At 51.6% G+C, this 14,189-nt stretch overlaps 1 protein-coding gene across 4 annotated transcripts in view; it reads right to left on the reverse strand.

The window, feature by feature from the left end:
- Nucleotides 1-14,189, reverse strand: part of TRAPPC12 (trafficking protein particle complex subunit 12) — an 82,243-nt gene that overhangs the window by 61,827 nt on the left and 6,227 nt on the right. For all 4 annotated transcript variants that reach the window (XR_001511991.2, XR_006216066.1, XR_006216067.1 and 1 more), the window contains exons 2-3: nucleotides 11,293-12,481; nucleotides 702-818 (exon numbers count right to left, since the gene is read on the reverse strand). Coding sequence is in view for 1 of the 4 variants with exons in the window: in XM_007098195.3 (XP_007098257.2) it covers nucleotides 702-818; nucleotides 11,293-12,477 (1,302 nt within the window). In the remaining 3 variants the exon portion in view is untranslated. The remainder of the gene's footprint in view (nucleotides 1-701; nucleotides 819-11,292; nucleotides 12,482-14,189) is intronic.

Consider the following 14,189-nt stretch of genomic DNA (forward strand, 5'->3'; position numbering starts at 1 on the left):
CTAAGAAATTAGACTTTAATTGCTTTATATGTAAAATATCTGCTGACCACCCAAACAAGTGATTCTTACTTGCCTTTCGGAGGACACATACTTCTGTACACGTCATAGAAGATGTGCAAGAAAGAGGCAATTGTGGGGGCATACGACTTCCAGGGGTTCAAAGACCGCAGAAGCATCTACCCATCCATGTTAAAACGCCTGCAGCTCAGATAGTTTCCTATTACTACTTTCCTGTTAATACCTGGGACTACATCTCTACCTGGATAGTTGCACAACTTTACTCCTGTTAAGGAACAAGGACTTTTGTGTGCATTTGTGGTGAACCCACCCATTCAACAATAAACCTTTTAAGCCAAGTGGAGACGACGGAGTGTTTTAAAAAAGCAGCATAACATTATTTCTCTCTAGTTACTATGTTTGATGAAGCATATTTAATCAAAGTATATGTTGCTTTGAGTAATTTGATCGTCTAAAATAATAGCTTTTTAACTAATTAAAAGTATGTTTGTGGGACGCTTTTGGCTGCACAGAACTGGTATCTAATTCAACAAAATTTTATTTCCATGCAAGGGCTCTAGGTAATACATCCGGAGTAAGTGACTTTAAGGAAAATATGACGAAGGAAGGAAAATATGACAAAGGAAGGAAGGAAGGCAGGACTTATAAAAAACAATTTCGAAACCAAACACGTCATAACTTACAATTAGCTGCTTCAACCCGACAAAAGTCTGCTCCACGGACTCAGCATTTAAGACCCGCCTCTTCGCCGCGGCTCTCTCACCCAGGAAGCGAAGCATCAGGTCTTTAACTGCATCCCCCTTGAAGGAACGGAAGAAAAATATGTCAAGACAATAAAATGTTAATTAAACTCAGCTAACCAGAACCCATAACTAAATGAGATTCCTTTTCTCTCCAACGGTGTATGGAGGTTAAAACGTGCCTACAGTAGTAACATTTCAGCTGCCCAGATGCTGAAGCATCACAGCCTTTGATCAAATGTGTATTTTAGACCTGCCCTTGCAGAGAAGTGGTAAATCCCCACCCGCTGTGGCCGGCCGACAGGAGACATACCACGCCAGGAGGAGGGCTTCGCGTGGGCCCCCGAGGGGTGAAGAGACATCACAGAGAACAAAGGGCCGGGTCCGCACAGAGGTGGGCTGGCCTGGGCAACGTGCCAGTTTGCCTGGGTCTCTGGGAAGGCCTCTGGGACCCGGCTAGAGACATCATTCGTGGCCTGGGCGCCCCTCCCTCCAGGGCTAAGCGCACCCCAAGCCCGAGGAAGTGAGAAGAGTCCCCCCGCCCTCAGGTCCTTCAGCACCCGTTCAGCCAGGCCCCCTGCTTACAGGAGGGTGCTGTCTGCCAGAAAAGGGCCCCATGGGCCTCTGCGACCCGATCCCCAGTGACACGCCCCGCAGACAGGGCGGAGGGGCGCAGGTGGAACCCGATGGCTGGCGAGGGTGTGGGGGAAAGGGAAGCCCAGCGCACAGCTGCTGGGACCTAGGACTCTGCAGCCGCCGTGGAAAACAGCGTGGGGTTCCTCCAGAAGTTACACATACAGCCACCTTACGGCCCGGCAGTTCCACTTCCGGGCATTGGTCCCAAGAAACAAAAACACCAACTTGAGAAGATGTCTGTGGGGCGCCTGGGTGCAGGGCTGGCTGAGCGGCCGACCTCGGCTCACGTCATGATCCCAGGGCTCGGGAGTCTGAGCCCCGCACTGGGCTCTACGCTGTCAGCGTGGAGCCTGCTGGAGATTCTCTCCCTCTCCTTCTCTCTCCCCATCTCTCTGTCTCTGCCCCTCCCCTGCTTGTGCTCTCTCTCAAAAGTAAACATTAAAAAATAAAACAAAGGGGTGCCTGGGTAGTTCAGTCGGTTAAGCGTCTGGCTTCAGCTCAGGTCATGATCTCGCAGTCCGTGAGTTCAAGTCCCGAGTCGGGCTCTGTGCTGACGGCAGGGAGCCTGTTTGGGCTTCCCCGTCTCCCTCTTTCTCTGCCCCACCCCCGCTCACCATCTTTCTCTCTCTCAAAATAATAAAACATTTAAAAAGAAAAAAGGAGGGGTGTCTGGGTGGCTCAGTCGGTTAAGCATCCGACTTCGCCTCAGGTCTTGATATCTTAGACCGTGAGTTCAAGCCCCGAGTCAGGCTCTGTGCTGACAGATTCTGTGTCTCCCTCTCTCTCTGTCTCTCCCCTGTTCATGCTCTGTCTCTGTCTCAAAAATAAATAAATGTTAAAAAATTAAAAATAAAATAAAATACACCCCTGCTTTAAAAAAAAAAGAGATGTCTGCACCTGCATGTTCATAGTGGTGTTATTTCCCCCAGTGAAGACGTGGAAACAACCCATGTGTTGTGGACGGATGAAGAGGGAAAGAGGAGGGGGTGTATTTGCACACGGCCACAGTTCTCAGCCATAAGAAGAGAAGGAAATCTTGACATCTGTTTCCACATGGGTGGACCCTGAGGGCATTATGCTAAATGAGATAAGTCAGACGGAGAGACAAATCCTGTATGATCGTGATCACTTACAGGTGGAATCACAAAAACACAAAAACCGAAGCAGCAAAGCAGCTTCTAGGTACAGAGAACACAGTGGTGGTCGCCAGAGGCAGGGGCGGGGAGTGGGGGCAGGCCAAATGGGACAGGTGGGCAGGTGCTAGAAACTTTCCATCACCACACAACCAGGGCGCGGGGATTAACGGACGGGTGCGGAGCCGGAAGGAACCAGACAGCGGTGTGTACTTGCAAAGTTCTCATCACAAGAAAAATACTGCCATAACCGTGGAAGGTGACGGACGTAAACCAGACCGACTGTGATCGTTTCATGATACAGACAAATACTGACTCGAGTTACACACTTGAAACTAACACAATGTGTCAGTTATTCCTAGATAGAAAAATAAATTTTCAAAGGAGAGGAAAAACATAAAGGGAAGATGGAAGGGGGAGGGGCCGAGGAGACAGTGGTTTGGCCAGGCCAGGAGAGGAAGGACTCCCAAGGCTGCAATGACCATGGAGACGTCCGACCTGGGGGAGGTGTGCAGGAGGACAAGACTAAAACCTCTCCGTCTCGGCGAGCTGGACGCCTGCTCCCCGCCCAGGCTGATGCTGATGGCGCAGGGGAGCACCGAGAGCACACGGGGACTGAGGACGGAGAGGAAGTCAGTGTGCACACCCTACAACTGCCCAGGTCCTTCCTACTGTCTCCCTACCCTCGGTGTGCGCCAGCAAGGGTAATCTTTCATTATCGTTCCAGATGGCGACACTACAAAGGCACCACAGTGCGGGCGATGTGTGCAGGGGTCTGTGGCTGCCCTTCCCCCATTGAGGGGGAGGGTGGCTTTGGCGGGGTTCCAGGTCACGTGTCTGGTTGTGGCCCCGGGCGCCGAGCCACCCCTCCTGCATACACAGGGGCAAAGATGGAGAAGCGGCAGTTTTAAGGTTTTCTGCCTTCAGACGGTGAGGCTGAATGCCTCCCATGCTGCAGCCACAGAGGTGGCTAACTGGTCTAGAGGGACAATTACAGGGCGGAATGAAAGGAGCTCAGCCAGATGGCTCCATAAAGCTTTGCAGGAACGTGACTCTGTCTGGGCCAGAGGAGCTGCGAGCCAGGAAAGGGCCACTTCGCATCCTGATGCTGCAGAGGGAGGGCCATTTTAACCCCTTCATCCCTGCAATGGCCTCCGTTAACTAGACCACGCTGCAAAATCTTCTCCCCGTGAAATACCCTGTTGGATGACATTTCGGCTGGCACAGGAAGTTCCTGGGACGTGAGCATCTGTGTGACAAACACATATCGCACCCACGAGAGCCCAGGGGTGTGCCTGCTGGTGCTGTCACTAAGTGGAGGGGGTCACGGCACAGGGGCCACAGCCCCTAACTGCACGTCCTCCTGCGGTCACTGGAGAGAGGGGTGCAAGCTTCCCCCGCTTCGGGCTTTCGTCAGAGCCATGCTGCTGCACCTGAGGCAGGGCCGCTTCAAATCAGCAAACTTGTAGGTGAGGGACTAGTGCACCCAAGGCCAGGGCAGGGAATGTGAAGAGACAGCAGGGGAACAAGCCAGGACTCAGGCAGGCGACGGGGAGGATGCCGGTTCCCCCCCGCTGTACGTGTCGTGCAGAGCGGCGGCTGACTTCTGCTCACAGATGGCTGCAGGCCATCGCGCCTCCTGCAGAGAGGGGACAGTTCAGCAGTCCCTCCTGGATTCTAGTGGACAAAGACGAAACGCAAACCAGGGCAGCCGACTCAAAGAGTACAGACTTTCCTGTCTGGGACACCTGAAGACACAATGGGCGTGGGGCAGCGGTGCTGGAAAGGGAGCGGCCCCTGCGCCCGACCCGGCACACACGGAGCTCTGTGCATGGCTCCAGGGGACCGGCTCCGGAGCCTTCTGTCCTCCCGCTCCGGTGTGTGTTCTCTCCCGGGGTAAGCAAAACCACCCAACGAACAACACCACACACACAAAAGTAAACAAAACCCCAAACTGGTGGAAAATGGAAAACAGTGCAGCCACTGCAAGACGGTTTGGACACTTCCCACAGCGTGGAACACAGGCTGCCACGTGACGAGCGCTCCCGCTCCTCGGCGCGAGGTACGCACTCAAGAGAAAAGGAAATGGGTCCACACAGAAACCTGCTCACGGGTGTTCAGAAGGAGCAGTGCTCACGACAGCCAAAAAGTGGAAAGAAGTCAAATGTTCATCAGGGGATGAATGGGTAGGTAAAACGTGAACAGTCAAAACCTGGAACGCTATTTGCCGATAAAAAGGAACGGGGTCCCGTCCGTGCTACAAAACGGACGACTCTTGAAGACGTCATCCTGAGTGAAAGAAGCCAGTCAGGAAGGACCATGTGTTGTGGGATCCCATTTGTAGGAAACGTCTAGAACAGGAGAATCTGTAGAGACAGAGATCAGTGCTTGCCCGGAGCTGGGCTGGGCGGGGGGAGACGGGAAGAGAGAGCGAAAGCATTTGGGCTTCTATTCGGGAGACACAAACGTTGCGGAAACCGGTGGTGATGGCTGCATGATCCTGTCAGAAGGCTAAACACCAGCGAACCGTGAGAAGTGTGAACTGTGTGGCATGTGAAGTGTATTTCCACACAGCTGTAGAATCAAAACCAAATCTACACCTCTTTTCTTGTGAGGCCCTAAACAAATCGGAATTTGAGAGATGCTTTTCCAGGGAAAGCAGTCTGACATTGTCACAAAACGGCTTTGGACGGGCCTCTCCAGATCTTGCACACGCACGTGCCTCAACTCAGGTAAGCAAACTTAGACGAGGGCCCGAGGAAAGGCCCGTCTGTGAGTGTGTGAACGCAGGCGGCTGAGTGACTTCTGCTTCTGTCTGTTCCACAGTAGCTGGGACCGGACTGTCCCAGAGTAAAAGAGTGATGACGCAACAGCTTTCAGACACGGAAAAGGATGGGGCTCTACGAGAAGGGAGAAGGGGATCTGAACTCTTGAATTCATAGGCGCTTTTGGACCACCGTGTGGGGAGGAGTCCCAAGCAGAGCACGGTGAACCTGTTGAGGTGAGGAGACAAAGGTGGGGCTCCCAGAAGCTCAGGGGGCTGGAATTTGCAAGAGGGAGCCCGCACAGGAGGGAGCCCTGGGAAGGAGGGGGCCCTGAGCAGGAGGCAGTCTTGGGAAGGAGGGGGCCCTGTGCAGGAGGGAGTCCTGGGAAGGAGGGAACCCTGTGCAGGAGGGAGTCCTGAGAAGGAGGGAGCCCTGTGCAGGAGGGAGTCCTGGGAAGGAGGGGGCCCTGTGCAGGAGGGAGTCCTGGGAAGGAGGGAACCCTGTGCAGGAGGGAGTCCTGAGAAGGAGGGAGTCCTGGGAAGGAGGGGGCCCTGTGCAGGAGGGAGTCCTGGGAAGGAGGGAGCCCTGTGCAGGAGCCTGAGCCCACTGTGGAGCACTAAGCAGTATGTGCACAGGGTGACACTCTGGAAGATGGGGCGAGATGACAAGGGAGCCGAACGATTCTCAGAGCTCACGCAGGCCGAAGATGTCCAGGTCAGGCCAGCTATTTGCGGCACTCTCGCTGAACACTGAAGCTTCGAGCAGATGTCAGAAAGGTCACCTAACAGTGGAAGCTACTCTAAACTCACCCTAAGAAGCTTAAAAACAAACCTGGAAAAGATCAACTAAATCTGCACATGACTTCCCTGCCTCCCAGGACAAAGCACACGTCTTTTTGCGGATGACAAAATACAGACTTTCAAAAACACTAAACCCACAATGTCTGTCCTCTAATCAAAAATTACCAAACATGTGACAAAACAGGCACGTGTGACCCAGAACCAAGAGAAAACAGAAATACAAACAGACCCTGAGATTACAGAGATGATGGAGAACCTTAAAACAGCTATTATAAATGTGCTTGAGAATCTAAAGTAAAACTTCAACATAGCATATAAAGAAAACGACATTAAAAAAGAACCAAACGCGAATTCTGGAGAAAAAAACTATGAAGACTCCGCTGGAAAGCATCAACTGCAAACTAAAAAGTACAGAAGAGAAGATATATGGACTTAAGAAAATAACAGCAGGAATTTCAACGTTAAGCAAAAAGAGAGAAAAGACTGAAAAGCAAAAAGAAATCCTTTGTGACCTCTTTGGCGATAGCAAATGATATGTGGAATCTCAGTCCCAGAAGTGGAGAGGGGGGAGCGGAAAACTGAAGAACTATTTGAACAAGTAAGGACCAAAATATTCCCAAACTGGTGAAAACGACAAAGCAACAAGGTCGAGTCCCAAGCAAGAGAAACATAAAAGAAAACCATGTGAAGGCCTATCAGGGTCAAACAGCTGCAAACCAGGGATAAAATCTTAAACTCAACTGGAGGAGAGCATGTACTTAGGTACAGAGGAGCAAAGATGAAAATTATAATAATGATTATTTATTCTTGAGAGAGAGAGAGAGAAGAGAGGGAGAGGATCTCAAGCTCAAGCAGGCTCTGAGCTGTCAGCACAGAGCCTAGTGTGGGGTTTGAACCGAAAAATCTTGAGGTCATGACCTGAGCCGAAGTGGAACGCTCAACTGACTGAGCCACCCAGACGCCCCAAAGATAAAAATTATTAGAAACTTCACGTCCCGAGCACGTCGGAAGGGCATCTCTGAAGTGCTAAATGGGAAAAACATCTGTCAACCTTGAACTTTATACTGTAAACATACTGCCCATCCAGAAAAAAAATAACCTTTAAAAATGAAAACGAAGATCACACAACTAAAGCTGAGAATATCTGTAGCTGGTAGTCCTGAGTAACAGGTACGTCTTTGGCTTCCAGGAGGTTCCTGACACAGGACTTGGAACGGCCCGGAAGGGCGATTTCACGTAGACGGTGGGTTTCCCCGAGGGGACTCCTGTCAAATCCCACTGCGGGAAAGGGGCGGGGGAGGAGAGAACCGGGGACAGGAGAGGGGGTGGTGGAAGGATCCGGTCCCCAAGGGCGCATCAGGTGTGCCAGGCAAACAATTCTCTACTTCCGTTCCTTACTCGTTCTGAACTACTTCCCCACAAACTTCCCATTTACTTCTTGAAGAACAGAGGCCACGGGGCCCCTGGGGGGCTCAGTTGGTTAAGCACCCGACTTCGGCTCAGGTCATGGTCTCACGGTTTGTGGGTTTGAGCCCTGTGTTCGAGCAGAGCCTGGAGCCTGCTTCGTGTCTCCCTCTCTCTCTGCCCCTCCCTCACTCACACTCTGTGTCTCTCTCTCAAAAATAAACATTGAAAAAAAAACACAAAAAAACAGAACAGAGGCCACGGACGCCACAATGAACTAAAAGAGCCTGTCCTCCTCCTGACATCACTCTGGTGGGATGGTGTGACGCACGCTCTTTAAGCCGCTAACTTAGCGCACACTGCCATGGATGTCACTTTGTAAAGAAACAAATTCAAAATCTTCTCAACTTTTACCCCACAGGAAGGCAATTTTTCATTAGGTACCAATAGGTGAGCAATTTGGAAAAACGTCAAACATGAGTGCCTTAGAAAGCTGATTGCGCATGAACAAGTCTGCGACAGTAACAGTGACGAAGGCGAAACTCAGTTACAGGTAAATCCGCGACATGGTCTTAAAAGCTTGGTGTGCACAGAAAGTTAACAGGAAAGCCAATCTTTCGTCTTCTGGCAAATACACCAGCCCGTCCATTCAAGGTTAACCGTACGGTCTTCCTTCTCTGTTTTGGGAATGAAAGGTTCTTTGAAGGGTGATATACAAGTGAACACGCATCTAGCACATTTGTTACGTGGGAGGCTCAAAGGTACTTTGGGAACTGTTCTTCGTTCAAATTTCAACTCACCACGAGGTTCCCGAAACAGCCACTGTGAACTGCAACACGTTACGGAGGGACTCTTGCAGGAAATAAAGGAAGAAACACTGCCTCCTGCTTGTCCCCCCACGTTCTGCCCGAGCAGTGGGAGCTCCCGAGTCCTTGCTGACTCGTGGAACGTTCTGGGTATTTCACGGTTAGCAGCGTGGAATTGGGGAGGGAAGTCACAGCAGCTTTAAAGCGGGGGAGGACCTATGCCAGGGTCTCCTACGTGACTCAGTCCAGGTGCAACCAGCAGAGAGCTTCGGTGCTCGTGTTTCTTGACTCAAGAATGACTGACATTTTGGGCAGGACGACCGTCACGGTCTGACCCTAACCAGCCTGCCCTGTGTTCAGCGTTCGTGGCCCCGTCCATGAAACGTCACGCGCTCACCCCAGGCCTCTTGCCAACCGGGAGAGAATTACAATCAGTGGGAGAAGCAAACTGCAAACCACACACTCTCTGGAGAGGAAGCGCCGGGAGGCCGGTCCCACCGAGGTCCCGGGAACCGAGCAGCAGAGCACAGAGACCCCAGGAAGGGGGCAGGGAGGAGACAAGAGGCAGAACATGAAGGCCCCCACCGCGGGTACAGCGGATGCACGCGGGGCCAGGGAAGGACCGTGTGGAAACGTCAACCTAATCCCACGGGTCCCAGTGTCCCCCGGACTCGGAGCCTGTAAGTGGGATGCGTTAGAAAGATCCCGCAAGGGTAAGCACATGTTCAGTAGCTCAGCCTGAGCGGGTGGAGGGGACGCCTCGAACACCGCCCCTTTGACAGCACGCGCGCGGCAAGTGTGGGTCTGGTGCCTGAACAGCCGTCGAGACCACCATGCGAAGTGTCCAAAGCCTGTGGGCTCGCGCTTCTCGGGCCCCAGAAAATAACTAAGGGCTCCACGTCCCCAGTGGGGCACTCGTCCCGGGCTCAGCGGCTCACCAAGGTTTACCAACATACACCAACACGCACTGGGCTTTCCGACCCAGCCGGGTGTGTGCAGCGGGGCTGCGGGAGACCGCCGGTCCCGCCTCCAGTTCTGGGAGGACACACGCGCGCAGGACACGCGGCTGCAGCCTGGCCGGGGCGGCGCCCCCCACGCACCGGGCCGGGCAACAGCTGACGACCCCCCTGCGATCTGCCCGATATGCTGCAACCGCCAGCCAGCCAGCGACCTGACCGTACCAGTAGGTGTCGTGTGCGTGTCGTGCGTGTAAACGTTTTTACCGCACGGCGCACGCTTCAGGCCATCTTGTACTCAGGCTTTCAAATTTAATAAGAATCTCATTAAAAATTCTGTTATCTCATCATTCCTATTTTATTTTATTTATTTATTTTTAAAGTTTACTTATTTATTTAGGGAGAGTGCACACGCACACGTGGCAGAGGGGCGGAGAGGGAGACAGAAAACCCAGGCGGGCTGCACGCTGTCAGGGCGGATCCTGACTCAGGGCTCTGTCTCACAAACCGAGAAATCATGACCTGAGCCCAAATCAAGTGTCAGGCGCTCAGCCAACTGAGCCGCCCAGGCGCCCCCGAACCATCAGTTTTAATATCTTATTACCTGCAGAAACATCCGTTACAAAAATGAGTCTTATGTATTCAACCAGCCTCTTGAAAAAGGACCCTGAGATCGTTTCAGATGCTTTGCAGTAATAAACCCCACGCCGACGGACATCCCCAAAGCTGGGTATTTCTTTTTTTTAAAAAATTTTTTTTTTTCAACGTTTTTTATTTATTATTTATTTTTGGGACAGAGAGAGACAGAGCATGAACGGGGGAGGGTCAGAGAGAGAGGGAGACACAGAATCGGAAACAGGCTCCAGGCTCCGAGCCATCAGCCCAGAGCCTGACGCGGGGCTCGAACTCACGGACCGCGAGATCGTGACCTGGCTGAAGTCGGACGCTTAACCGACTGCGCCACCCAGGCGCCCCCAAAGCTGGGTATTTCTATGCCAGTGACGTTATTTCCTTAGAAAAAAAATTCCTAAGACTGGTATTTCTGGATCAAATAACATACACATTCGGATGCTGATTTAAAAACTTTACTTAAAAAAGTTTGTAACAATTTATGGTCCCATCAGGGCTGCCCAAGACAGACTATTTTCCCACACTTGAACAAACATGGAATAATCATGAACGAAATGACTAATTAGGTATCAAAAAATGGAGGAAGCGCCTGGGTGGCTCAGTCGGTTAAGCGTCCGACTCTTGGTTTCGGCTCAGGTCATAATCTCACAGCTCGTGAGTTCAAGCCCCACAACGGGCTCTGCGCTGACAGCGTGGAGCCTGCTTGGGAGTCTCTGCCTCCCTCCTTCCCTCCCTCTCTCTGCCCCTCCTCACTCACGCTCTCTCTCTCTCTCAAAATAAATAAACATTAAAAAAATAAGATAATGGAAAATGGAAATAATCTCATTGTCTTTGATTACTAGATTGAACTCTTCTATGTTACTGTTTATTCTCTAGAACATTCAGACATTTTTGTGATTTTTTATTTTGGAGGAGGCATTCATATTTTTCTTAATGAAATGTATAAAACCTCTTTCTACATAAAGCACGTTATTTGGTAAACAACAAAAAAAAGGAATGGGGCTTATTTGCTGAAGCTTAAATGTCACAAATAACATGCTCACACAAGGTTCACAGCTATTTCTGAGAATTCTGATGTAACTATCTACCTTGCGGGCGTTCACTTCCAAGACTCTGATTAGTGCCTTAAACACATTTTATTAGGGAAATCAACGGAGTTCCAAATTGACTAGAGACATAACGCGGACTCTCAAAATGAGAATTTTAGGAATTGCTGGACAAGGCAGATTTTTCAGTCCTTGAAGGCGTTTTTATATGTGTGTATACACACATGCACACACACACACACGTGAATGGGGGGTGAGTGAGAAGCCGGGGAAAACAGAACGAGATGGAAAGGAGCCGGATGTGGACACGGGCGACCTATTTCACTGGGAAGTGCCCTGCGAGGCGGCCCGCACCTACCTGGATGTTGTCGAACTTGAGGCCCGGCATGGTGAGGCTCTCCTTGTCTACGAACACCGTGCTGTACTGTTGGGTTGCCACTGAAATCAAGATGTCCCGGGTCCCCTCCCCGGGGAGCCAGGCATCGCTCCTGCGGTCCATCTCGCTCATGCTCAGGGCGGTGGCAAAGGGGTCCTCGCTCCCTGCAAACACGGCCTGGATCTGGGAAAACGGTTTTGGAGACTGAGGAATTTCTAGGGAAGCCGTGGGAACGGCGGACTCTGACTTTTCAATCCCTGGGGAGAGACAGGGCGCAGCGGAACCCGGGGATCTCTGTCCCACCGGAGTGGAGAGCGAAGACCGTTTCTCGGGAACGGAAGAGCCCGCGTTGGGGTTACTGACGGAGATGAAAGTGGACGTGGTGAAGGAATCAAAGAAGTCCGAGGCCAAGGAACTAGAGTTGCTGGGGTCACCAAAGAATTTACTGAGGCTGGGGCTTGGCTGGACCGCCTGGGGAGGGGTCTTGGCCACCGCGTCGCTGGCACCGCCACAGCTCGGAGACTTCACCATCTGGGACTGGAAGCCGTCCCGCAGCAGCAGGGGCGGCTGGGAGCGGGCGAACGACTGGCTGAAAATGGTGCACACGGGCACGGGCTCCTCCTCACGAGGGGACTGCCTGCAAGGCGGGCTGTGCCCCGGCCCCTCCGGGCCCGGGTCCTCGGCACCCTCTTCTCCCAAGGCGGGAGCACCTTTTACTTCTTCGAGCTCTGGGTCGGGGGTCGCATCAGAGCCGCCTTTAGATGCACGGTCTCCCCCGTCTCCGTCGCTTCCAGTGTCATTGCTCAGCGCGTCGACTGCTCCTTCACCCAGCAGACCTTCCGGTCTGGGATCAGCGTGACCGTCTGCAGGCTCCACGACATCCTGCAAACAGCCCAGCTCACCTGTGTCGTCCTCGCTATTGTTAGGAGAGTCAGAAATGAGGACACTCTCCATCATGTGCTCATTAAGCTTATCTACAAAATGATTAGAATCTTCCGATATAGTCTCGTTCTCTTCAGACCCAAACTCGTCTCCACCGAGGTCGATGGTCTCCTCGTGATAAAGGAGCTGGCCCTGTTCTCCCTGCGGAGTGGTGCTCCCGGCTCGCCCATCGGCCGGGAGAGATTCCTCGGCCGCGCTCTGGCTGGCACCGTTAGCGTTCTCCATGGTCCTGAAGCCAAGACAGAAATGAACCAACCTCATCAGCTTTCCACCTCCGTCATTACTGAGCTGACTTAAACTTATAGACAAATGGTGGCCACATGACATCATACATTTGCCCAAACCCACGGAAGGCACGCCGCCAACGGTGAACCCTAAGGTAAACCGTGGACTCTGGAGGATAATGATGTGTCCGTGCAGGTGCACCGCATGTAACTGTGGGGGAGACACAGGGCACACGGGAAACCTCTGAATCCCCGGCTCAATTTAGCAGTGAACCTCCAGCTGCTCCAAAAAATTAAGTCTATTAGAAAATCTTTGTCAGTTACATATTCGAAAGACTCCATTTCTCCAGCCATCTATCAACTGACTGATTGATCACGGTAAAACACACACCCCATCTATATTACTTACCGTCTTAACCATTTTTTGAGTTTACAACTAAGTGGTGTCACGTGCATTCAGTGTGCAACCACCACCACCGTCCATCCCCAGAACTCTTGTCATCTTGCAAACTGAAACAATGTCCCCGTTAGGCACCACCTCCCGGGGCCCTCCTTCCCCACCCCCGCTGCCAGCTCTGATAACCGCCTTCTACTTCATGACTCCCTGGACTTCATTACTCTACGTACTTCACTTAAGTGGGACGCCATGGTACTTGTCCTTTTGTGACTGGCTTATTTCACACAGTGTAACGTCCGCAAGGTTTACCCAGGTGGTCGTATGTCAGAATTCCCTGATCATTTAAGGCTGAACAATACCCCATTGTGTCTACACATTTTTTCAATCCACTCATCCACTGACGAACACTTGGGTCACTTCCACACGCTGGCTACTGTGACTGCTGGTAGGAACATGTGTGTACAAACATCTCGGGGTCCCCACTTTCAATTCTTTTGGGTATACACCCAGTAGCAGGATTGCTGAATCTTACGACAATTCTATTTTTAATTGTTGTTTGAACAGTCAACAAAGCGCTTTCCATAGTGGTTGCATTCTGTGAGACCGTGCATTAGGATTTCGATTTCTCAGCGTCCTTGACGACACCTGCTATTTTCTGACACTGGCCATCCTAATGGGGGTGAGGTCTCCAGCTCTTTAAACCCTAAGTGTTCTTTAAGATTCAGTTGAAGACGTCCTCTTCCAACCTGTAATAATCTCTCCACATCCTCCCTGAGGCACGCTGACTGCTAGAGCTGATGGCAGCAAACTGGACCAGTTACTAGCACACACCGGGCCCTCGGCACCGATCTAAGATTTGTGCGTGTACATTCTTCCTGGATTCAGAACCACCCTGAGACCTACTCCATCGGGCAGATGAGGAGGCTGGCGCCTGCAGAGCTCATGCAGCTTGCTCAACGCTGTGCTGCTAGTAAGTTGAGAAACCAGGGCCAGTTACAGCTGAAATGCTGTGTGGACACGGGATGGCAGAGGCCACAAAATGAAACGAAGAGTTTAACGTCTAAAGAAAATGCCTCCTTTTCCTAAAGGACTTTTTGAGAAAACGTTACCGTATATAGTTCTATTCTTCTAGGGAACAAATCCCAGTTAAGAAAGATGAGGGTTTTTCTAGGAAAAAATAAAATGCCTTCTTGGTCTTCACAAAGCATGGTCTTTAGATGAGATGACTTTTTACCAACACTTTGACACTGCCCCAAATCAGCAGCCTTTCTTTGTTAAAGCCTGGCCACCCTGAGATCTACACACAAGGGCATTTT

The sequence above is a fragment of the Panthera tigris genome, chromosome A3 (assembly GCF_018350195.1).
Source record: "Panthera tigris isolate Pti1 chromosome A3, P.tigris_Pti1_mat1.1, whole genome shotgun sequence".
NCBI classification, from domain to species: domain Eukaryota; kingdom Metazoa; phylum Chordata; class Mammalia; order Carnivora; family Felidae; genus Panthera; species Panthera tigris.